This window comes from Podarcis bocagei (genome assembly GCF_964188305.1).
Source record: "Podarcis bocagei genome assembly, chromosome: 13".
NCBI classification, from domain to species: Eukaryota; Metazoa; Chordata; class Lepidosauria; order Squamata; family Lacertidae; genus Podarcis; species Podarcis bocagei.
Window position 1 is genome coordinate 12,240,467 of NC_138138.1, and position 26,553 is coordinate 12,267,019.

Sequence of the window (26,553 nt, forward strand, 5' to 3'; positions counted from 1 at the left end):
TGGAACTGCCCCCATGTGAGCATCTCTACATTTTTGAAGCTGATGCACTGAGCAGACCTCGCCCCCCAAGATCTTGCTTAATGGGCGCTACTCCTGTGAGATCCCAGTGCGGAAAGTGCTTTTGCACCTTGCAAGTGTTAGCTTCATGCGATTTCAGCTGGTGGCTGGCCACCAAGCTTGTAAAGATCATGCAAATTAAATGCACGTAAGTTGCAAGTCAACTAGTTTATTTTTACCCCACCTTTTTCATCTTACGAAGCTGAACGGTGGGAAATTGAGAACACATGTACTATTTCACACAGCACATAAGTTATCAAATTAGACAGATTCATTAAGGATAAGGCTATGCACTACCTCCTTTAGCAGAGACCACGTGCCTCTGAAATCCAGTTCTTGGAACACACAAGCAGGGAGGTGCTCCTTGCCTTGTTTGTGACTTTTCATAACCAACAGACTGGCCACCGAGAAAGTGGGACTAGATTTGGTCAGATGCAGCACGACTCTTCAGCATGGCCCAGAAGCTATCCCCTTCCCAACAATGGCCAGGGCCTGCAGGGAGATGCTTCATGAATTGAACATTAGAACATAGGGGCTGGAAAAACACCGAGGGACACCCCCCAAAAAAAAAAAAAGGGACAGAGAAAGAATAAGGGGGAAGTACTAGAATAAAAGTAGTGGAAAAGGCAAGGAAAATAGCAAATTAAAACCAAAGCACAAGTCAGATCGAAGACAGCAAGATTCACATCTCCTTTAGGCAGGCGACTAAAGCAGCAGCAGGAAGCCTATACAGATTTCCAAGACATGTCCCCACCTTGAGGAAACGAGCACAAAATCCTGGATGTCTCATACACCAGAATCCCCACCAGGTACGTATTGCCGCACATTCTGTCAAGATCATAATAATAAATAGGAAGCAAGAAAACTGTATTACGCTTTATTTTTAACCATTTTTGTAGAGGCAATGGAATTACTGTCTTTTTGGTCTGCTCCTCTGTTGCAGGTAGGAAATTCTAGCTTTCCAGAGTAAGGTGACATGCAAAGGGGTCAAGTCTCTCCAACACAGGACATGCATGAGTACAGATGCCCAGTACAGATTAGTCAGCAATCAGGACAGTGAATTTTGACTGCCACATGCCAGATCAAAGGCATCCCTTTTTTCAGGAAAGAGAAAGGGGTCCCTTCCTGGCATCTATTCACCATCACTGTTGTCGCTGCTTTCTGCTGTCATATCAGCCAGAGCTTTCCTGTAAGGAAGAAAGTACAGAGCTCAGAGATAAAATTGTTAAGTGGGTATTATAAAGCCCCATCAAATTACTGGCACAACCCTCTTGTTTCTGGCAGAGCAGTGTCTGATTAAAAATGGTTAGAGGCAGGAGCAATATAAGAGGCAGTTGGGAGTGAAGACTGGACACTGCTTTGAACTCAAAAGTGTTCATCCACGGTTCACCCATTTCTTGAAGCTCACCTTTGCTCTTCAGAGAGCTGAAATTCTTCCAGCGCTCTCCTGGCAAGCTTTGAAGTTGATTGTAAGCTGAAGTCTGCAGCAAACTTTACCAGGTCAAGGGCCTGACTTGGCTCTTTGCTTTGTTTGATGCAATTCAAGACTTCATCCATCACCAAATCACTGCATGAGATAGAGAAAAAGAAGCATGCATGCTCCGATGGTATTCATGGTAAGGCTGCATTTAACACGCTATTTTATTTCCAGAACTACAATCTTAACTGGGGGTGGGGCGGGGGGAAATAAAAATTTCACAATTGTTTCTGACCCAGGGACTTCAGCCAAGTTTTTTTCATTTATTTCTTGACATATTTATATGCAAGTGCCATTTGCTACCAGTACCAAATGCACCCCTTTGCCCCTTATGCAAGCAGAGGTTTGGTCTATCCAACCAAACAAAATGATACCTTCCTTTCTTAAGAAGCTCTGTATGAAAGCTGGGACAAAGATTATACAGCAAATCTGCTGGCAGGAACTCCCAGCTTGAGCTACGCTACTCTTGCATGCAGAGCTCGCTCATACAGTGCTAAGACATTCTTGCTTCAGCGTTCAGATGTTTTGGTCTATACTATTGGCTGGAGCTAATGGGAGCTGGTAGTCCAGAACGACTTGAAGGCACCAGATTTAGAGAAAGCCAAGATCAAGGCTACAAAAACCCTAGGCATGAGGAAGTGGTTGTGGTTAGAAGAGCAGCAACAGTACATAATGGAATTTAGCTCTTTGTGCAGAAGGTGTTGGGACAAGAGTCTACACTAGCTTTCACTGCAGTCTACTCCAGCTTTCACTCCCCTATGTACAGGGATTCTTAAATTCTTTTACAATTAAGTACTGGAAATAAGAGCTCACCAAATGTGCACTGTTTCAGATCCAAATATGTCTCTGCAAAGCACTCAAGATGCAGAAGTCTCTGCCTATCAGGTTTCAAGGTATTTAGGGGCAGATGCTAATCAAGGTGCAACATACAATTCTTCATACTCTTAAGTAGACATGTCAATTGCTGTTTTCACTTTCAGTTTGCACTACAGGCATACCAGGCAGTCAACGTAACACAAGCAACGTGTAAAGAAATACAGATTTTTTTTGATGCAGCAGCTGCGAACACCTCATTATAGTATGCTTGTGAACATAACCCAAGTCAGGAAAGCCCTTGGGTTTGTCCTCCACATGTGGCGGAGCCCAGCAGAAAGCACCATTCGGAGTTGCGGAAAGAGTTAACTAAGGGGAAAAAGGGCTGGGGGTTTTTAGGTCTTTTTGTGGGGCAGAAATAATGAAAGGGAAGAACAGGGACAGATTTAAAGTACCCCCTCTTTTATATGGTAAACAACAGTAGCATTTGGGCATTTAGGCAGTAGATGAACTTACCTGGGGATTCGATTGTGTTTCTTAAACAGCTCCAGCATGTTCCTATTTGGAGAGAAAAGTTCTGAACTGCACTGATTTTTTTAAAAAAAGTTCTGTTCTTAATTAAGGGCAGGATATGAACTGTTTCAGTCCTTAGATCAGACCTAACCCATTTCTCATCAACCCCTACTGCAAAAAATGCATTCGGTCAAAAAGGAACTATGCCTGTGAAACACAAGTTCTGAACCCTTTTCAATTGTACACATCTTGAATTTAGCACTCAAGTCAAAAGAATGCAAAAGTCATGCTACTAAAGTAAAACATGATGCACTGAAGGTCCCTTCAATGTATGCAACATCCTTCTAAGTACTGAATCACATGGGTGGCCATGGCTTTCCCAAAAAGGCCTAATATGTGTAAATAAACCATATGTCATAAAGACACTGCAGTCCCCGCTGTGCCTAGTTGTTCTAAAGGAAACACAAGTGCCTCAAACTCCCTGGTATCTTTTCACCGCTCTGCAGATTTTGGGAGGTGGCAAAATCCAAGTTACCGACAAATTCTCAAGCTTGCAAAACTGCTACATTAGTCATATATTTCTAAACCAAAACAAAAAGCATTTAAACTACCTGTGACATACTTCCTGATTAATTTTGTAGGGAAAATCAAGGCAGTTAACATGTCACTGGAGTTAAATATTAACTGAAACCTGAAATATGATACAAATAAGCTTACAAATGTTACATTGGTCACCAATGAATTACCCTTGCTTTACTTACCAGGCTTCCTGCATTCGCCCAGCCCTGGCAAACAATATAGTACAATTACCCAGCGAAGTGGCTGTCCATTCTAGGGTTGATTGTCTCCTTTCCTGTGCCTCAAAGAAAGATTTTATATCTGCAGCACAGTCAGCAAACGCTACTCGAGTCTGAAAAATAGTAGACAAACCAAAATGTTTAAGCTCACAAAGGCAGAGGAAGCTACACAAGGATCTTTTTATGCTGTAGCTTTTAGAAACTGATGCATTCAAGTAAATTCACTTTTTACCTAATGAATAAGTAGGGGGAAAGTTCCAAAAGTACTGGGAATACTGCATAAAACATCTTCCCATTAAGCTTTTCGCAATAGTGAGTAGCTGAGAGAAGCTACTGAAATATACCAACGGTATATTGAAATATATCCAGAGTTGCATTTCTCCCAGACTCTGTGATAAAAACCCACCTTTTTTGCTGGGCTTTTAGTAGCTGATTGGCTGAGTAACTTCACCGTTTTTACTCAAGCTGCTTACGCAATTTATGAGAACTGTTTTAATGCTTTTATTTTGTAGTATGTTTCAATTCAGTGGTACCTCGGGTTACATACGCTTCAGGTTACATACACCTCAGGTTACAGACTCCGCTAACCCAGAAATAGTACCTCAGGTTAAGAACTTTGCTTCAGGATGAGAACAGAAATCGTGCTCCGGAAGCGGTGACAGCAGGAGGCCCCATTAGCTAAAGTGGTGCTTCAGGTTAAGAACAGTTTGAGGTTAAGAACGGACCTCCGGAACGAATTAAGTACTTAACCCGAGGTACCACTGTATTACAATATGCTATTGTAAATTACGCTGTGACTATTGTTGGTCCAGATGAACCAACTCTCCAGACCGCAAGAGCCTCACCTAGACTCACCTCTGGAGGCTGCGTATCTCTGGCCATGAGGGCCAGAACCTCTTCTGTCATAGCAGGTCTGTGGCCATGTCCAAGCTGCTTGATATCTGTGCAGGGGTAGGGTAAAAGGCAATCAGAAATAAAGCCACGCAAAGCGGCTTCCTGCCCATCAATCCCAGTGGTTTGGATGTAGGCCACATTTTTAAACTCCTATTATTCTAGCAGTATTTGCATCCCGCTCTAATAACAGAGAACAGATGAACTTTAGCAATAAGCTAATGGTAAATTTTGAAGGTAAAGGTAAAGGGACCTCTGACCATTAGGTCCAGTCATGACCAACTCTGGGGTTGCGGCGCTCATCTCGCTTTATTGGCCAAGGGAGCCGGCATACAGCTTCCGGGGTATGTGGCCAGCATGACTAAGCTGCTTCTGGCGAACCAGAGCAGCACATGGAAACGCCATTTACCTTCCCACCGGAGCAGTACCTATTTATCTACTTGCACTGGCGTGCTTTCGAACTGCTAGGTTGGCAGGAGCAGGGATCGAGCAATGGGAGCTCACCCAGTCACGGGGATTCGAACTGCTGACCTTCCGATCGGCAAGTCCTAGGGTTTGTGGTTTAACCCACAGCGCCCCATAATGGGAAATTTTGAAACTACCACCCAACTCATCTGAAAGTGCAGCAGCATCTGGGAGCAAGGATTTTTCGTTTCTTTTACATTACTATGCACAGTGTGGATAGAAATGTAGAAGTAATCCTTTTCGCTGCAAAAAATGTGATTGGAATTATCTTAAGGAGGAGCAAAGGGGATAACTTCCCCTCATCAGGCTGGTGACACCAAACAGTGGCTCTCATCAGACCAGATCTTCAAAGTTTGGTAACTCTAGAAAAGTTAATACCAACTAATGTATATTGAAATAAATAGAACACAAAAAAGTATTAACCTTTCCAAATCTGGGGAATCATTTCCAAATGGTTCGCTGTGTCCAGTGCATAAAGAAGATCCAGCATCCCTTGAGAGTTTGGGTAAAACATCTGATGAAACAAGCAAAATATTTTGGTCCACTGCAGCTTCAACGTAACTTTTTTTTTTTAAAAAAGCTGTAAAGTCAACACACTAATACTTACTGATGGGACCATTTCTTTATACCACTTCATTACAACGTCAAGCTGTTCCATCATGCACAGCAAGGTAAAAAACCTTCCACTGTAGCAAGAGGAGAAAAATAAAATAAGCAAAAACCCAGCACAACTTGAGATTTCAAAAGCTTAAAATACAGGATATGTAACATCCTCAACACTTAATATTAAGCTTATGTGGTTTGCCTATCCAAGTTAAAACAGGCAGCTCATATAACCTGAACTATTCAACTGGCTTGGTGGAACCAGGACGGCTTGCTTTACTTTCTAGAAACTGTCAGATCAAGTCAGTTGTGATCTGGAGAGTGTTCCATGAGAAAGGGGATTCAAAAAACAACACTGTTCAACATTTCTTCTTCCCTGTTACAATTTCGCTCTCTCAAAACAGAAGAGACTCAAAGTATGGCCTCTCCCATACATCTTAGGAGATGTAAAAGGTAAAGGGACCCCTGACCATTAGGTCCAGTAGTGACCGACTCTGGAGTTGCGGCACTCATCTCACTTTATTGGCCGAGGGAGCTGGCATACAGCTTCCGGGTCATGTGGCCAGCATGACTACGCTGCTTCTGGCGAACCAGAGCAGTGCACGGAAACGCCGTTTACCTTCCCGCCGGAGTGGTACCTATTTATCTACTTGCACTTTGATGTGCTTTCGAACTGCAAGGTTGGCAGGAGCAGGGACTGAGCAACGGGAGCTCACCCCGTCACAGGGATTCAAACTGCCGACCTTCTGATCGGCAAGTCCTAGGCTCTGTGGTTTAACCCACAGCGCCACCCGCGTCCCTCTCTTAGGAGATGAACTGGTTCCTATTATGTCCCCCAACGTATTATGCCCACATAAAATGCTTTCATTGCAAAAGCGAACATCTTCAACTGAGCCTAGAAGTACAATTGCATCCAGACTGACAGCACATATTCTCATCTTCCTGTTCCTGTGTAACCCCAGGGAGTACCAAACAATAAATACCAGTAAGTAGTCTGCTGTCCAATGTCTCCCAACATTTTCCTGTTCTCTCCTGTCTCCAGCACTTTGTGTAGCTCATAGGCGAGCTGAATATCCTTGAGGTCCAGGCACTGCAATCAAGGCACATAGCATGAGCACTCATATTAAAGACATGCAGCAGCCTGCCACACAGTGCACCACACAAAAGCTCCCTGCACTTTCATCAGCAAGCAGAGAAGGGTATTCCCAAAGCAAAGTTTTGCAAATGATCATGAAACGGCAAGACGTAACAGCCACCCCAAACTGCTAGGGTAAGAAAGAAGATTCAGATGAGCTACAAGGAGCTATCTTTTTATTTCTTTGGCTCAGCAGGGCACCAATAGTCTAACAGGAATTTGGGGGGTATATTACCATCCATTTCCCAATCTTAACATTGTACATCAAAGGGGGAGGAACCCATGTATATTTATATTTGGTTCCCAAGTGCCCTGCAGTTAAGGGCAAATGATTGTGTTTGAAAAGCAATTGTGCTCCCACGTCAAATGTGGAACATCAAAATATTTGTCAATTATAAACTATATGTTGATCTCCGCCACCAATTTCTAGATCAACTCTATATCTCCAAATGGAAACCAGAGTCAGAGGTCATACAATTTCTATTGCTGGGGAATGATCAGGAGCTCACCAAGTTAGTGGCTAAATATCTCTATTTGGTTTTTTGTCGTCGAAATACACTGCAGACGTCTGCTCTCCCTGGAGACCAAGAGATGTGATGATAATTGCTCTGTCTCCTTTCTTTTAGCAAATGTTTTGTGCCACTGGGGAAGTAATTCTGTAATGATTTGTTTTGTTTTGGATGTTGTAAAAGGTAAAGGGACCCCTGACCATTAGGTCCAGTCATGGCCGACTCTGGGGTTACGGTGCTCATCTCACTTTATTGACCGAGGGAGCCGGTGTACAGCTTCTGGGTCATGTGGCCAGCATGACTAAGCCGCTTCTGGCAAACCAGAGCAGCGCACAGAAACGCCACTTACCTTCCCGCCAGGGTGGTGCCTATTTATCTACTTGCACTTTGACGTGCTTTTGAACTGCTAGGTTGGCAGGAGCAGGGACCGAGCAACGGGAGCTCACCCCGTCACGGGGATTCAAACCGCCGACCTTCTGATCAGCAAGTCCTAGGCTCTGTGGTTTAACCCACAGCGCCACCTGCGTTCCTTTTGGATGTTGTATGTGATGCCAATAAAAGGTTTTACGAATACAAGTAAAATATGAAACCTGCTTTAGGTCAGTTTGATCCCAATTCCCACCATCCCCATATAATCAAACTCTGCTCCTCCATCCAACGTTTGGAAGCTGAATCTGCTCCATGTCCATTTAGGTTATTTGTTCCAATACGGTGAGTTAAAGGGCATGATGGAGCATCACAAGGAATAATGGATTGTAAAATCAAACCAACAACTTGAAGGAACAGAAAGAGGTATATGTGGAAGAATTGTGCAGCTGTGGATAAAGAGGAATCTGAGTAGTGGAACAGATTTAGAGGTTTTGCTTTTTTACTATAAACTATTCAAGGGAATTCACAGGTAGCTAGAAAGCCATTATAGTAGACAATTAAGTGTTAGAAAGCAGGAACCAAATCCACTTACTATTTTCATGGCACTTGGAAAAAAGTTGCCTAAAAAGAAGAAATAGCAAACCATGTTAATCTTCAACATCTAGCAGTGCGGAAGATAAGCACATCTGTCAGGCTTCCTAGCATTACTGAAATAAATTGGAACAGCTAAACAAACCGCTGTCTAAACCAACACAAGTCTGGTAAAACTGTTCTTTAAGCCAAGGTAATATCTAAGATCACATCTACATGGCAAACATACAAGCTTTATACTATTTTACGGCTTTGACCACAGAATACTGTCCCATCGTAGCTTGGCCAAGTGCTGAGAAATCAGTGTAAAAGAATCCTAGTCCTCGCTCTCAACTACTACTCCCAGGTTTTCCTGGGAAGAGGAGACAACTTAAAACTAATTTGATCATAGCGTAGACACCCCCCGCCGCCATGAGATATATGACAACCTGTTAACACTTAACAGAATAACAAAGGCACAGTACATATGCAACTGCTACCCACCATGATGGCCCTTTTAAAATGAGCAGCCTTCAATTAAGCTGGGTGAGCCAAGCCAGCAATAAATCACATGGGGTACGTGAAGTTGACTCTTCATTAGGAGAAACAAGGCCTGCTTCAGGGGAGCCAGGCCTAATGAGCACAGCAACTCTTCTTGGTAGGTCCTGCCCCTTTGGGGCAGCAGTTGTGGAGTCTAAAGAACCCTGCATTCCCACAGCTGTCCAAGTCTCCTCCTCTCCCGGGTCCTTTGCAAGAAACCTGAGACTACACCGCCTGTTCCTGCACTTCCCTCCTCTTACCTCTTCTGGTCCTGGGAGACTGGAGGGAGGGGAGCTTGTCAAAGTAGGAGGAGGAGACCCCTGGCTTCTTCACTGGCCCGGCTCATCTGCCTCTTAGCCTCCCTCCTTTCCTGCTTCAGCTTCTGAACTGCTCTCTGGCACAGACTCTCCCCACTCACTAAACCCTGTTACCCCTTCAGCTTCCATACCTCTTCTTCCCAGTTTTCTCCCTCTGACCACTCACTGTCATCCCATCGCCACTTCCCAGGCTCTGAGCCTTCTTCCCTTGGGGGTTCCCCAGTTGGTGCCACCCACAATTCTTCTGCCAGCCAGTCCAGGACAGATACTATGCAGAGTAAAGCAGGCAAGATGACCTAGATGAGGGCACCACAAGCCCACCAAAAAATCATTGCATGTTTTTGTTGTTGTTGTTTAGTTGTTTAGTCGTGTCCGACTCTTCGTGACCTCATGGACCAGAGCATGCCAGGCACTCCTGTCTTCCACTGCCTCCCACAGTTTGGTCAAACTCATGCTGGTAGCTTCGAGAACACTGTCCAACTATCTCGTCCTCTGTCATCCCCTTCTCCTTGTGCCCTCCATCTTTCCCAACATCAGGGTCTTTTCCAGGGAGTCTTCTCTTCTCATGAGGTGGCCAAAGTACTGGAGTCTCAGCTTCAGGATCTGTCCTTCCAGTGAGCACTCAGGGCTGATTTCCTTCAGAATGGATAGGTTTGATCTTCTTGCAGCCCATGGGAGTCTCAAGAGTCTCCTCCAGCACCAGAATTCAAAAGCATCAATTCTTCGGCAATCAGCCTTCTTTATGGTCCAGCTCTCGCTTCCATACATCACGAATGGGAAAACCATAGCTTTAACTATACGGACCTTTGTTGGCAAGGTGATGTCTCTGCTTTTTAAGATGCTGCCTAGGTTTGTCATTGCTTTTCTCCCAAGAAGCAGGCATCTTTTAATTTCGTGACTGCTGTCACCATCTGCAGTGATCATGGAGCCCAATAATTATTGTGGTGTGTGTGCGTGTGCGTGGACTAGACTGCTATTTTTATAGACCCACAACGAATTGTGAAGAACACAGACCTAATATTTTATTTTGCACGGAAAACCAATCATTAGCCCACCACTCACACAAAGTTTTAAAGGCAATTTTTTTCCATTCATGTAAGTCCCACATAACGCAAGATCACCACAGAATATAGGAGGGAATTCATACCATCGTCTGGGTCCTGTGGGTAAAAACGCTTTCCCTTAATCTCATCCATTACTTCATAGATCATTTCTGTTTCACCTCGAGAAGATGCCGCTGTAGAATAACAAGACACGCCATGGCGCCATTAAGAACACACATTCAGTAGACAAGATTCTACAACACGTAATCCGTATTTGGAGCTGAGGACTGCTGAACAGCTGGCCAAGAAGGAAATACTATACTTTGAGAATGCCGAATGAAAATGTGACTGCCGTAGCAACCAGTCATTCCACCTCACAAGGTTTTGGGACAGTCAAATGCCAAGAAGGCCCTAAGAGCTACCAAAGTGCCTAGCAATAAGAGGGGCCGAATTATCAATAGCTTTCCCACTACACGCTAGTAACACACATAATAGTTTTATACCTTAATTAACAGTATTGGCCAAACCCTCTAGAGAAACTAGTCTTCAGGAAGACTCCAATAAGACTCCAATTTCTCCAATAAGTGGTACAAACACCATACATTTTGGATGCAATATTTTTATTTTAAAAATTCAGCCTTGCGGCAGGGCAGCATCACTCAGATGCCTCTTCGGTTAAACAGATCTATGCTATAGCTTAGGAAGAAGGGTCAGAATGCAGGAGTCATGCGGGGGAAGATTCCTGTGTTTAGCGCAAAGCCAGAAGGAGACTCCAGAGCAGCACCTTGGAGGGCTGCGGTTCAAACGTCAAAAGACTACAGAAACAAATTGACTAGATATTGTTCTAATTTAGGAATCACATACCTGGTTTATAAAAGATGCCAAGAAGATGGTCAAAGGTTGCAAGGCTAGGCTCTAAAAACAAACAAACAGAGAGGCATATACTGAACCAGCCAATTCTGACAATGTGGCCGAGATACAAAAATCCATTAATTCATATTCTGCTCACTTGAGTACCCCCTAATAGAAACTGAAACTGCTCCCAGAATTCCAGTTTTGTTGAGCAGGTAGTGTGTGTGAGGGAACTACATGAATTGCGTATATGCAGTCCCTATATCAGGGGTCACCAACCTATGGCCCGGGGGCCAGATAAGGCCTGAGGGACTCGTTTATCCCGCCTGCGGCGACCCCCACCACTGCCCGCTCTTACTGGCACGGCACAGGGACCCACATCTGGGTCAGAGGAGCACCGGAAATAGCTTGTGCGCATGGGCCTCCTCTGACCTGGATGTGCGCCGGAAATAGCGTGTGCGCACGCATATGGACACGCGCTCCCCTGCCCTCCGTGCGATCGTCGCTCGAGACACTGGCCCGAGGCAAGGAAAGCTTGGAGACCCGTGCCCTACATATTCACCACTAGAGAAGCTGTGTTGGGACAATCTTAACAGACAGCTGAGAACTTACCTATATTTAGTGCCTTCATCTCATTTAGTGTGCGAAGGGCCATACTCTTGCCAAAGGCACCACACCACCTTAGAGTCTTCAGGACAGAATTAAAAGTGAGCAAATTTGGCTGTATCTTCTGTTGAGCCATTTGGTTCAGCAAGTCCTATTAACCAAGATGAAACAAAGCAAGCACTGGACTGAAGCTTTTATGAAGATGCAGGGATTTCTCTCCACTGCCACCCGCACACACACACACAAACCAAGAGTTGAAATTTAGGCCTCTTTAGAACCCACCCTGAGTCCCTCGACCACCCTGAATATTGCCGAATAACGAAAGGGCAGGATACAAATTCACCTAAATAAATATTTGGCATGGCAAAGATACATAAAAATTAGTTATTGCTCCTTACTTCAACAAGTTCCCATCTTTCAGTGTACTTTTCCCGTACTTCTGAAGCTGCTACAATTAACGCATTGAAGGTGTGCACATCAGCTGGAAGAAATGAAAAGTTCATATCATATCAAAATGTTTATTCGGCTTTACGCCCATCATAGAACACCACACAACAAAACAAATCAAATAAAACAGCGGACTCGTACAAGCCACAAGTAATATAACACAATTCACAGCTCACAAGGACAGATATTAGCAATTCAAAAGAAAAATATAAGATTGAGATTAAAATTTAGGCACTACGCTAAAATCAATGTCTGTCGTCATTATAGAAAATTCTTATAACTATCAATAATCAGCTAACATTCCATTCCGTCTCTTATACGAGAGGACGGCTGTTAGGAATTTAGCAACCTGTAGGGTAATATAAGGATGAAATGAAAAGTTGTGTTTGAAGCAACTGTACTGAACAGCCTGTGCTTTCTTCGTATTTGGCTTTACACCCCACCCCCCCCCCGATTATTTGTAAGGCAGCTCAGTGTAAGGCGAAATTCTCTTGCAAGCCCGTTTCCAGGAAGCCAGCCACACGCCAGCGACGCCGGAACGCAGATAGCTCACAATCAGCTCCCATGATCTAGCTGAGGTCCGTACCCCTGCGCCAATCATCATTGCTGCAAACGGAAACCCAGTGTGTCAGAAAGGCAGGCGTCCATCCAAGCACCACCCAAAGGGAGAAAAATGTATGTGCGTGAAATGTGGCCATATATTTCGGGTAACATGCCACGACACACAGGGGGGAGGGAATGAGAAGGAAAGTCCCACTCATAATTAAAAAAATAAAAAATTATTTGTACCCTGCCCTCCCCGGTCGGAGCCAGGCTCAGGGCAGCTAACATCATAAAACTAACACAGTATACAAAGAACATAAAAACAGGCAATCAATTAATTATAATACATCTTAAAATTAGTTCAGAGTAAACTAAAATCTGGACAGATGGCAGTCCATGGGTAAAATTGAGAGTGGTTAATATTCTCCAGGGCCAACTGTTACCACTGGTCTTATAAAGAAAGGACCTGTGGGTGGGCCAAGAGGCCTCTTTAATGCTTGTTCTTATACAGAAAGAAAAGAATCAGTCTGAACCCAAGGCCTGACGGAACAGCTCCATCTTGCAGGCCCTGGGGAAAGATGTCAAATCCCACAGGGCCTTGTTCTCTTGTGGGAGAGCATTCCACCAGGCCAGGGCCACGGCCGAAAAGCCCCTGGCTCTGGTCAAGGCCAGTCTAATCTCCCTGGGGCCTGGGATCTTCAGGGTGTTATTATTTGCAGATCTTAAGGTCCTCCGTGGGGCATACCAAAGCACAGTAAGCTGGAAACTGAGGCCCAGCTCTGAGGGCCTTCTGGCGGTTCCCTCCCTGCGAGAAGTGAAGATACAGGGAACGAGACAGAGGGCCTTCTCGGTAGTGGCACCTGCTCTGTGGAGCGCCCTCCTGCCAGATGTCAAGGAGATAAACTACTATCTGACTTTTAGAAGACATCTGAAGGCAGCCCTGTTTAGGGAAGTTTTTCATGTTTGATGTTTTATTGTGTTTTTAATATTTCCTGGGAGCCGCCCAGAGTGGCTGGGAAAACTCAGCCAGATGGGCAGTATATAAATTATTATTATTATTATTATTATTATTATTAGACTTAATATGGGGTCCTGCTGGATCAGAACAAAGGCCTATCTTGTTAGGATTTTTAACCACCCGTGCTGCTCCAGCAGTGGCACAACATTTGCTTATATCGTTTGAGTGTATGAGAGCGTGAGACATGGGTAAGAAAGGTTTCAGCAGGTATGGAAAGTTCTCCTTTTGAGAAACTGTTCCAGAGAAAATCTTCTGTCAAGCTCTTACAAGTTTTTGGGTCTCACATGTAGGTAGAAACACCCCAAGGTGCAAAAGGTGCACAGGGCATTTTCATGGGCTATGAGAAAGGTCAGCACAGAGTTTTGTTGCCTGATTCTGACACAGTGATCCTTAACTAGGAATGCAGAATGCACTGCAGGACAGGAGAGGTTCTCTGCAGTTTCCCCATCAATGCCAACACAGATGTAGATTCTGACATTGAGAGTGACGCTGAAAGCACCACTGAAAGTTCTAGTACAGATGACACTGCTGGGCATCCTGAAGCCAACCAAATGCCCATTTGTTGTTGTCGTTTAGTCATGTCCGACTCTTCATGACCCCATGGACCAGAGCACACCAGGCACTCCTGTCTTCCACTGCCTCCCGTAGTTTGGTCAAACTCATGCTAGTAGCTTTGAGAACACTATCCAACCATCTCGTCCTCTGTTGTCCCCTTCTCCTTGTGCCCTCCATCTTTCCCAACATCAGGGTCTTTTCCAGGGAGTCTTCTCTTCTCATGAGGTGGCCAAAGTCTTGGAGCCTCAGCTTCAGGATCTGTCCTTCCAGTGAGCACTCAGGGCTGATTTACTTCAGAATGGAGAGGTTTGATCTTCTTGCAGTCCATGGGACTCTCCAGAGTCTCCTCCAGCACCATAATTCAAAAGCATAAATTCTTCGGCGATCAGCCTTCTTTATGGTCCAGCTTTCATGAACCATAGAAATGCCCATGGGAAGCCCCCAAAAGGCATTCTTCCCACATGCCATTCTCAGCATGTAGGAAGAATACTGCCTTCTGAAAGTCCATGAATTTGTCCAATCCTCTTTTCATGGAATCATAGAATTTGTAGAGTTGGAAGGAACCCCAGGGGTCATCCAGCCCAGCCCCCTGCAATGCAGGAATCTCAGCTAAAGGATCCTTTTAAAGCCATCCAAGCTGGTGGCCGTCACTACATCTTTTAGGAACGAAGTCCATTATGTGAAGTACTTTTGTCTGCCCTGAATCTTCCAGTGTTCAGCTTCAGTGGATGGCACTGGGTTCCAGCATGAGATGGAAAAGCAAGACAGAGAAAGCTTCTCTCTGCCTGATTTCTCCACATCATGCCTTATCTTGCGCCGCATGTACTACAAAGGCAGGACCGAGTCATTAGGTGTACAGTTTCAACAATGTGATGCGTGGAATATATGTATATTTAAAAATCCTAGAACTTACCCTTAAGCCTGTTATTCAATAAGTCAGTGTACATGTCAAAAGCTTTTGCAGCTGCTCTATGCTGGAAAGATATGGAGGGGAAGGAGTTAGATTTTTAGAATTAAAATAAACTTAGAAAAACCAATCTATTAATCTGGAGAAATAACAGAAGCAAGTGCGGAATAAATAATGTTAACTGTACCTTCACCATTCCTCTGATCATTGTACAATACGAATGTGCATTTTTTTCTGGCATTAGGTTAAATATTCTTTCAGCGTTATTGTTCTCCCTATTAATTGGAAAACATTACTTGTATCAACGTGATTTATATCAATATACTTTTACACCTTCTCGAAAGCATGCACACTGTGTATTATTTTTTTTGTAAGCGATATCAGTTTTTTATTAAAATCCCAACTTAGTTGGATTGCACCCATTGTTGTGCAACATACAATACGACCTTAAAATCAGGAACTGCAAAGACTATATATTTCAGGCAACATGGATAAAAATCTGCAAATACATGGCACCAAATCTGCAAATTTAGACACCATGGCACAGATGGTCAATCAAGTATGAGTATAGTCATTCTTCTGTTGCTTTACCATGTCCCTGAGGACATGAAACGGCTGTCCTGCTGCACATTCAGTATACACATTTTTATGAGTATATGCCAAAAAGTCTTTCACAATTTCCCCAGAAAAGTATCCTTAATATTCAGCTATCTATTTGTCCAATTTCAGGAATGGGCATTTCAGGAATGTTATACATGATATTTTTAAAAGTCTGCTCACATTTTGGTCACAGTTCCGTGCATCAGAATTGCATCTGATTGCTTGGAAATCAAAAAGACGTTTGCAAAACTTGATGAATCGTAGCATGGATTTTATAGTTTTTACTTGCTATGGATTTTCCAATTTAAATGAAGTTGTATTGTTCCCACGCCATGAGATCTTTGGATAAAGGGAAGACTATAAACATTTTAAATAAATAAAATTGAGAATTTACTCTGAGGATTAAACAGTACACCATGCTTATACTCAGCTACCTACCACTATGTGGTCTGAATATTCCTTGCCCCACAGTTAATCTTTTTTTAAAAGGGCTAAACGGCATAGAAAACATATTGTGGACTACCTAATACAAGTACAGATAAATACCGTATTTTTTGCTCTATAAGACTCACCTTTTCCCTTCTAAAAAGTAAGGGAAAATGTGTGTGCGTCTTATGGAGCGAATGCAGGCTGCGCAGCTATCCCAGAAGCCAGAACAGCAAGAGGGGTTGCTGCTTTCACTGCGCAGCGATCCCTCTTGCTGTTCTGGCTTCTGGGATTCAGAATATTTTTTTTCTTGTTTTCCTCCTCCAAAAACTAGGTGCGTCTTGTCGTCTGGTGCGTCTTATAGAGCGAAAAATACGGTATATACCAAGGAACTGGTGTCATTTTTCATACCTCCACTTTAGCCCACGGTTCCCATTCTGCCAGTTTCTCCTTTTTTCCCTTTCTTCTGAAGCTTCCTCCTGCAACAAGATTTCCAGGATCAGTCTTACTAGCATGCCAGAATCACCTCTGCATTCAAAAGCTTAGAAAGCATTTTATCTAAGTTAGTATGCAGGACTGGTACAAAGAGTAATCAAGACAGCTAGATATCTTGACAGCAGTTTTAATGTTCCTCCCTCAGGTGAAAGCTGGCAGGAGTTCCTATGGAAACGTGTGAAAAGGTGGGCGCTTTCTTCCCTCTCAAGCACTCCATCTCTGAGATTACAGATACATCACAGTAATTTAGAAATACCTTGATCTTATTTCAAGTCCTGTTTTCTGTAATGTTATATACCGTATTTTTCGCTCCATAAGACACACTTTTTTCCTCCTAAAAAGTAAGGGGAAATGTCTGTGCGAATGTGTGGTCGATCGCTGGCTCCCTTTCTGGCCCCGGCCCCTTGCCCAGACCTCCATTGTTAAATGTTCTGCAGACGGAGGCTGTTTGTTTCCCCAGCGACATGTGACTGGCTGATTAGATTATCTGTCTTTAAGCTGTAGAAACAGCTCCCTTTCCTAAAGAAGCTGCAGAACTGTGAGTTGAAAACCATAAAAACTTGGAGCTGATCTTCCAAAAAACGGGGCTTTTCCCCTTTGCAAAAGAAGCTGCGCAACTTTGAGCTGATCCTCAAAAAAGGGGCTTTTCCCCTTTGCAAAAGAAGCTGCGCAACTTTGAGCTGATCCTCAAAAAAGGGGCTTTTCCCATTTGCAAAAGAAGCTGCACAACTTTGAGCTGATCCTCAAAAAAGGGGCTTTTCCCCTTTGCAATAGAAGCTGCACAACTTTGAGCTGATCCTCAAAAAAGGGGCTTTTCCCCTTTGCAAAAGAAGCTGCACAACTTTAAGCTGATCCTCAAAAAACGGGCTTTTCCCCTTTGCAAAAGAAGCTGCACAACTTTGAGTTGATCCTCAAAAAACAGGGCTTTCCCCCTTTCCTCCTCTAAAAACTAGGTGCATCTTATGGAGCGAAAAATACGATACTATCTGGGTGAAACAACATCCACCCTCTACCATACTTGCTTACCAGTTGTTCCAATTTGCTGTTATTTTCAGTAGAGTTCAGCTGATCAGGTTCTCTATCGCCATAAAAACATAGGAGATCAAGAAGGCTGTTTGATGTCTCCAGAGATACAGAAGTTCCTGCAGATGGGGAGGAAAGTAAAGTGGAAGCCAGGTTTCTAGCTAGCTCACATATGCATTACATCACTTGGAGCTCAATGTCTTTGAGCAGAACGTGTGAACTGTCTTTATGGACAAGTATCAATTTTTTTTTGGGTATCAGGCAATATAATGTCCTGTGATGTAACAGCTGCAAATACGATGCAGTTATCAAGATATGGACATGTGTGTGTGAACTATCCTTCAGAGCGTTATTTTGCTAATACTGCTCAATATAAAATCTAAGAAGTTTACATAAGAATAAAAGTACAACATTTAAAAATTGCCCTAAATCAGTAATCACTTTTAAATGCCTCTTATGGATCTACCCAAGATTTCCTGGACTTTTAAACTTTTTTTGCCTTGAACAGTGCTCAGTTTTATTTGTGACATCCAGTCATGTTGCGTTTTTATCTCATGTTAAATCTAGCTGTTAGGAAATTTTATTGAATATTGTTAAATTTTTACTGTTTATGTAAACCATTTAAGAGATTACAGCGGTACCTCGGGTTACATACGCTTCAGGTTACAGACTCCGCTAACCCAGAAACAGTACCTCGGGTTAAGAACTTTGCTTCAGGATGAGAACAGAAATTGTGCTCCAGCAGCGTGGCAGCAGCAGGAGGCCCCATTAGCTAAAGTGGTGCTTCAGGTTAAGAACAGTTTCAGGTTAAGAACAGACCTCCGGGATGAATTAAGTACTTAACCCGAGGTACCACTTATTATATTAAGCAGTATAATCTTTGTTTATAAAACAGAGAAACATGCATTTCCACCTAATTATCAGATGGAACTGCATCTCTGCTGTAGAATCTTCTATGGGTCAGAGCTTCCTCCCTGGGCTGTTGGAGCTGACTCTCATAGTTTTCAGCTCTGGTGGCTGACGAAGGAGAAACTGTGAAGGTCTGAACAAGCTGCCTCCCTCCCTCCTCAGTTCTCAGACGGTGTAACAAATGAATTAGCCTTTTTGTCAGACCTAGTCTTTTTGGAGAAGTTTTAGCAGAGAATAGTTCTACACCTCAGTATAGGAAACACCAACCACATTTCATAACAGCTTCAGCCAAGTGCTCTAAGTAATTTCACAGTGCAATCCTATGGAGTTCACCAGGCCCTTTTGCCAAGAAGGGTGTATAGGATTGTAGCTTTAGCTAGTACCTGCTTGCATGAGTTGATCATACATGTCCACCGAAGCTTTTAGTTTTCTGAAACAGATCTGATACTTAAGTGCATCCTCACACACTTCTTCAAGTTGCAATGGCAATTTTTCTGGCATGAGACACTAAAATAAGGGGGAAAGAAGGCAATTGTTTTCAGATGATCTAAAGAAAAGGGAATTCATAAGTGTTTCCTCTAGTGTCTAATGAGCATTTCTTTGGATCTACAACAAAGGTGCAAAAAATCCACTCCACCTTCCACACACACCAGCCCCTTGTCTGTCTTGAAAAAAATGGAGGAGTGATTGTGCCCTTTATCGCCTTTTAATTGCTTTGTTTTCCGTTTAAGTCCAGATTAGCATTTATAGCCAACACAGCAATGCAGTGGTACCTCCGGAGCTCCGGTAGGATCCTGAGAAATTTGCAACCAAAGTTTCCTGTTGTGCACATGCGTGCGGCGCAGTAGAGAAGAAGAGGAGTTAGGATTTGATATCCCACTTTATCACTACCCGAAGGAGTCTCAAAGCTGCCAACAATCTCCTTTCCCTTCCTCCCCCACAACAAACACTCTGTGAGGTGAGTGGGGCTGAGAGACTTCAGAGAAGTGTGACTGGCCCAAGGTCACCCAGCAGCTGCATGCGGAGGAGCGGGGAAGCAAACCCGGCTCACCAGATTACGAGTCTACCGCATAGAGCGTTTCTGCACATGCGTGCATGGCAAAACCCGGAAAAATACTTCTGGGTTTGCCACGTTCGCATTCTGAAGGATATGCAAGCAGAGGTGTGCGTATCCAGAGGTACCACTGCACTTGATCAGGCAAGGGCCAGGGCAAGGGTGTGCATGATGCTCTCTATTGTACTCCTGTCACAACTCATAGAAAAAGGTTTGTCTACACAGGATCCTTCGATGGCAGATTCAAGTTCAGTTCTGCTAACTGTGTTCAAGACAATGGAATAATTTTACGAAATGCTCAGAGGACACAGACGTTTTTCTTAAGAACAAGAATTAATGTGTATGATAATAAAAACATAAAGCTTACCGGTACATGAGGTTCAGCTATGTCAATCTCAAAAAGATTAGGATGTTTGTCAAGAATATATCTGGCTGCATTTTTCCCAGATTCTTTTGATAAGGAAAATAAACGCTAGAAAAAGAATGTATCCATATTATTTTCTTTACTAAAAGTAGAAGTTATCATTCATGATACTACCAAAGGGCATCTGAATCAAATATTTAGTCCTTTTCCTCTCTCATTCTTACTACCGTCAAGTCAAATTTCCATTTTAAAGCTTTTGCCATCACATTTCAATCATTATATATATTGTTTTGCAGGAAGCAGCAGTGAGGTGCTGCTGGTGCTTTTTGCAAAAGCAAAAGAAAGCACCTCTCTTTTTCTCCCCAGAAACCAGGGTCAGTCAGTTTAATATGAGCAGGGCTTTTGATGAAAACAAGTGGTGTTGCTCAATTTATTTATGGAGGGGCTTGCCACTAGGCCTTGAACCCTGAACCAGGGAATTTCTTTTACATTTGTCGATAATGTTAAGAAAGAGTCCGTATGAGAAATGGGTTGGGGGGAAAGAAGTGATAAATATTTCTAGGTAGGGAATTTAAAGAGAGCTATCTCCCCACTGCCTCAATACAAAAGCAGTAATTCTGGTTCTGTACCCAATGAAGCTGTCCTGTTACATTCATGGGCTTCTACCTGCACAATGAAACTTTCTCTCCCTCTTCTCTGCTCCAGAGGGTTGAGGGGAAACCCAGAACAGGTTGGGAGGAACGTGGAGAAAGTCCTGTTGTACAGGCAGACATTCTTGTGTTAACGGGGTGACTTTGGTGGATACAAGCCTCTGAAAATATATCACAGATGTTTAAGGAGTATGACTTAATACACAAATATTAGATATAATGTGCAGGACAGGCAGGCAGGCTGTCTACCCCATGCACCTGAGACCCCAAAACAACTTGTGCTGCCGTGTTTTGTTACATGAAGAGTATTTTGGGGTGGGGAGTAATCTATGAAGTGATCTGTCACAGAATTCAACACAAAACCAGCATTTCATCTTCAGACACAGCCTTAACAGTCCCCTTACTGTCAATTTGGCTGACAAAACGGGAAAACCCTAAAAACACACTTACAAGAATGTAAGTGGCAACGGAATCTTCCATGCATACTAAAGTGCTTTTAACTGTGGACCAGCCCACTAAACATTTTTTTCTAGCAAAATCAGTTTTAAGAGCGTTACTTACAAACTCAGTAGTGGTTCTAGGAATAAGATACGGGTCGTCTTGAAACATGTAGTTAGGAGCTGTGGGATCCTGAATAAAGGAGGATGAAGCGTTTAAATTGTAGCTTTTGCACTGACAAGATACATGACAGATTCATCTTCCTGCACTGCTGAGGTTAAAAATAGTGTCTAAACATTTTGCTTCAACACACACCAAAAACCCCTTCAATAAGAAAGGACTACTTTTACTATGCATTAACCATACATGCGTTACACCAGAGGTTTTCAACCTTTTTGAGTCCACAGCTCCCTTGACCAACTACATTCTTTCTGCGGCACCCCTGTAGGGCTTGGGAGCCCAGTTATGTCACCCCTTGCCTGCAAAACTGGCAGCCTCTCACCCTTTTTTGAACATCCTGTGGAGTGTTCCCTCAGCCTCCTCTCCTCTCCCCTCTCCTTGGGAGTCCTCTGGGCAGCTGCTTCTGCCGCCCCTGGTCTCTGAGCTGCCCTCTCCCTGCCCCAAATAAAGGTGCCTCCTCACACTGCCCCATAGGGGTCTGGGAAGCACCCCCTGGCCAGTCCCAGAGGCACTGTTCGCCTGAGGAGCTTGTAGCCAGGGCTGTGGCAACAAACAGATGTGAAAAGCCTTCGGGAGGCAGAGACGCAATAGAAAATCAGAGGAGGGAGGGAAGGAAAGAGGGACAGAGGCCAGTATTGCCCACGGCACCCCTGACCATCATTCAAGGCACCCCAGGGTGCCATAGCACACTGTTTGAAAACCACTGCATTACACTATTTAGGGTGCCTTATTCATCCATAAAAAATGCACCAATGCAGCAATAATTTTTCCAGTTGGCACTATTCAAGGATTATCCTTGTATGCTGCTCTGTTACTGATTTTTGCAGGAGAGCAGAAAATACAGTGGCACCTCGGGTTAAATATGCTTCAGGTTACATACGCTTCAGGTTACAGACTCCGCTAATCCAGAAATAGTACCTCGGATTAAGAACTTTGCTTCAGGATGAGAACAGAAATTGCATGGCGGCAGCGGGAGGCCCCATTAGCTAAAGTGGTGCTTCAGGTTAAGAACAGTTTCAGGTTAAGAACGGACCTCCGGAACAAATTAAGTACGTAACCAGAGGTACCACTGCATGAGCTCTTGTGTGCTCCAAGCACATCATTCTAAACTGGTGCAAAAGTCCATTTGAGGTCACTTTTGCACTCTTGATCTCAAAATTACTTTGTTGGAATAATATGCTTACTTCAGTTTGGATAGAATAATATGCACACATCATGCCCTCTATCAGACAGTAGCATTAAAATCAATATTTGAAAACTTGGTGGGTGGTGGGGAGTGATTTTGCACTGTTGGGAGAGTTTTACATGGGGGGGGGGGGGACGGGACCAAGCATTGTATCATTTCAAAAAAGCACTTACCCTCTTTACAGTTGATGCAAGAGCTTGAAGAACTGCTAACTTATCCCTAAATTTAAGAAAATTAAATATTCAGTTTTTAGTATATAACTTATCATACTAAAGTGTTTCCACTATGAAGTAGTGAAGCACAGTATATGTTCTGCAGTTCCAGAAGGTGGGGCCTCCTTGGCTTCTGCCCCATATTATCATCTCCCCCCCCTGCTTTTTAGTATCTATGTCAGGGTTGGGGAATTTTTCTGAGTCCACCGGCCATAACCTTTACAGACTCTGCCTTGTGAACCAAATGCAACAGATGGGCATGACTCTGTGAATCTTCCCCTTCCTCCAGTCCCCAATCTCAAGAGGCTTACAAGAAGAACTGGAGGAGGCTCACAAAACCTTTTCCAAGGCACCTTGTGCTTCCCTTTTTAGCCTCTGAAATCACAAACTAAAAGCGAGTAGGGGGCAGACTTGGGAAAGGTTTTGCAAGTCTCCTTCCGCTCCTCTTTCAAGACAGTGATGTCAGCTGAAGGGCAGATGGTCATGGTTTGCAGGGGGCAAATGGTCTTGCGGGCCAAATTGGGAACCCCTGGCAGGCCAAGATGGTTCCCATCCGTTTTACAATAGCACACTCTGGTCAGTGACCGAAATAAATCAATTCATTTTACAATAGCTATACTTGTTTCCTCTTAACCTCCAATAATAAGCGCTGCTTATTACCTTTGACTCCTTAAATGGTTTGGGAACAGGATACCCAAGAGATTGTCTCCTCCCATACAATTCTCCCAACTTGTTAATATAGGGATGGGAACCTGTGGCTCTCCAGATATTGATGGACTGCAACTTCCATCATTTTCTGGCCATGTGGCTGGGGAAAATGGAGCCGGGGTCCAACAGCATCTGAAGATTCCTCATCCCTTCTTTAAATTTCTCTTACAGATAGGTAGCCGTGTTGGTCTGCCATAGTCAAAATAAAAAAATTCCTTCCAGTAGCACCTTAAAGACCATGGTGAGGTTGATGGACTTCCATTTCATGCGGCTCAATGTGGTGCCTTCCATGGTTCCAGTTACAGATAGGTAGCCGTGTTGGTCTGCCATAGTCACCTTTTGGTCTTTAAGGTGCTACTGGAAGGAATTTTTTTATTTTAAATTTCTCTAAATTTCTCAAATAAAGCATTAAACAAAACTACTCACCAGGTTTTCTTTCTTGGAAGAGAAATAATTCCTTCGTCAACTTTGAAAAGAACATTATTACAACTATGTTAGTAAAGGATATGCATATTTGAATAGACTGCAACTATGAAAGCCTTAATTTGGCAAACAATCATTCATATGCATAGCCACTTTAGCTGAAACATTGCCTATATCAAAATCAAACTTTGCCAGTTCTACAAATAGCCCTATCCTAATTGCATTTACTCAGATGGAAGTCCAGTTTTTTTTGGTGAAGACATTTCCCCACAGAAATAAGCTTAAAATCGCAGACTTTTCTCAAGGAAGCACAGTAAACTTTTCACTGCTGCAAAGCATTGTTTTTATCAGCTCAGAATTAGTGACAAAAATACTTGTACCTTCAAGATTAGGTGATTTTTTCTGAAGGGCTGCGTTTCCTGAGCAGGGCCTACGGAAATCAAATGCATCCATGAAACATGGATTTTAAAAGCACACACACAGTCACTAACATTTTTGAACTAGTAGGCACATTTCAAATTTTCAGAGTGCTGGAGGTACCTGGCACAAAATGACTATCATGAAGGGTGTGTGGCATAACACAAAACTACAGAGACAACCACCCCGAACCTCATGCTTACTATGGGAAGTCAGCAATGTCTTGTTGGTCTTTATTATGAAGCTGACTCTCTCTCTCTCTCTCTCTCTCTCTCTCTCTCTCTCTCTCTCTCTCTCTCCCAAACATAGAGACACACACAATGATCCTAGCAACAGGGAGCATTCCTCAGCATCCAGAAAAATATACAAGATATATTTTTCCCATTTCACAGAAATCACTGGTAAAGTACCTGCACATTATGCCTCCTTCCCAGGAGGGCTAGAAATTTGGTTCGAAGTTCTTACCGGCATCAATTTTTGTATCGGCAAAAGTGTATTGGATATTGCAGAGTTGGACTATATTAACCTCAGGGCTCCTTCCAACTCTGCAATTCTATTATTCTAATACAGTTGTACCTCAGGTTAAGTACTTAATTCGTTCTGGAGGTCCTTTCTTAACTTGAAACTGTTCTTAACCTGAAGGACCACTTTAGATAATGGGGCCTTCTGCTGCTGCCGTGCCGCCGGAGCACGATTTCTGTTCTCATCCTGAAGCAAAGTTCTTAACCCGAGGTAATATTTCTGGGTTAGCGGAGTCTGTAACCTGAAGCGTATGTAACCCGCGGTACCACTGTAATAAGAAAGAGACTCCACCACAGAAAATACCCACACCTCTGAAGTTGCAGCAAAGAAATAAAATATCGTTCAACTGCCCACTTCCTCCACCCCTTCTCAACCCCAAAGCCAGCTAGATATAGACACACCTTCTCCCTGCATCCAGACACTTAGGGTGGGGGTGGCCTTATTATTTCCACATCAGAGCGTCTGCCTTGCACGCAGCAAGGTCCCAGGGGTGTCAATCCAGGGCATCTCCAGACAGAATCATAGAATCGGAAGGGACCCCAAGGGTCATTTAGTCCAACCCCCTTGCAATACAGGAAATCCCAACACACAGTCCTGCAACCAATGTGAAACCACACCGGACCCTACTCAGGTTTGCAAATGCCCTAGCCTAGTAATAGTTTTATTAATGGGTCACTAGGGGGGCTAAAGGGACGTGGGTGGTGCTGTGGGTTAAACCACAGAGCCTAGGACTTGCCGATCAGAAGGTCGGCGGTTCGAATCCCCACGACGGGGTGAGCTCCCGTTGCTCGGTCCCAGCTCCTGCCAACCTAGCAGTTCGAAAGCACGTCAAAGTGCAAGTAGATAAATTGGGACCACTCCTGGGGGAAGGTAAATGGCATTTCTGTGCGCTGCTCTGGTTCACCATGGCTGCTCTGGCCACATGACCTGGAAGCTGTGCGCCGGCTCCCTCGGCCAGTAAAGTGAGATGAGCACCGCAACCCCAGAGTCGGCCACAACTGGACCTAATGGTCAGGGGTCCCTTTACCTTTACGGGGGCCAAGGAGAGACTCCTGCCTGAAACCCTTGGAGAGCCACTGCCTGTCAGAGTAGTAGGCAATGCTGAGCTGCGCAGGCCAGTGGTCCGATTCAGAATAATAAAACAGCTTCCTGCGCTCCTATAGGATTGCGGGTTCGAGCCCCACGTCGGACAAAAAGAATCCTGCATCGCGGTGGCTTGGGCTAGAATACCACCAGGATCCCTTCCGACTCTATGCTTCTGGAGCCTGAGACTCTAAATCTCAAGGTCGCGGGTTCGAGGATCACGTTGGGCAACAAGAATCCTGCATCTCAGGGAGATGGGCTAGGTGACCACCAGGGTCCCTTCCGACTCTACGTTTCTGGAGCCTGAGACTCTTAACCCAGGCATCCCCAAACCCGGCCCTCCAGCTGCTTTGGGACTACAACTCCCATCATCCCTAGCTAACAGGACCAGTGGTCAGGGATGATGGGAACTGTAGTTCCAAAACCAGCTGGAAGGCCGAGTTTGGGGGCGCCTCTCTTAACCTCAAGGTTCGAGCGTCACGTTAGGCAAAAAGATTCCTGCATCTCAGGGGGTTGGGCTAGATGACCACCAGGGTCCCTTCAGACTCTACAATTCTATGAGGGGGCGCTCCGGCCTCTCCACCCTCCCCGGGCGCTTCGTCCTCGCCGTTGCTAGGGCGGCCTGTCCGTTGCCAAGGAGGCCTGTCCGCCTCCACTTCCACCCCCTGCCCGTTTGTTTCCCGCCTCACCTGGCGCCCCTTCCCGCCCCCGAGCCCGGCTGGCCCGCGTGCGGCAGCGGCCTACGGCGCGGAAAGCCCAGCCGCCTCAGGCACCGCGCCGCCATGTCCACGCTGCGCCGCCCTTCGCGGGGCGGAAAGGGAGGAGAAGCCGGGGAG

General features: G+C 44.3%; 1 protein-coding gene across 1 annotated transcript; it reads right to left on the reverse strand.

The window, feature by feature from the left end:
- Window positions 1-920: 920 nt before the first annotated feature.
- Window positions 921-26,537, reverse strand: PTCD3 (pentatricopeptide repeat domain 3). Its single transcript, XM_081166372.1, has 24 exons — window positions 26,407-26,537; window positions 24,076-24,125; window positions 23,699-23,738; window positions 22,526-22,571; window positions 21,110-21,178; window positions 19,902-20,006; window positions 18,864-18,987; window positions 17,575-17,690; window positions 16,465-16,532; window positions 15,215-15,302; window positions 15,034-15,094; window positions 11,956-12,038; window positions 11,564-11,708; window positions 10,964-11,014; window positions 10,204-10,293; window positions 8,222-8,250; window positions 6,600-6,706; window positions 5,621-5,699; window positions 5,437-5,527; window positions 4,513-4,598; window positions 3,622-3,770; window positions 2,864-2,905; window positions 1,466-1,624; window positions 921-1,244 (listed from the first exon to the last, which is right to left on the reverse strand). The coding sequence occupies exons 1-24, from the start codon at window positions 26,499-26,501 to the stop codon at window positions 1,190-1,192; spliced, it is 2,028 nt and encodes a 675-aa protein (XP_081022498.1). The 5' UTR covers window positions 26,502-26,537; the 3' UTR covers window positions 921-1,189.
- Window positions 26,538-26,553: the final 16 nt, after the last annotated feature.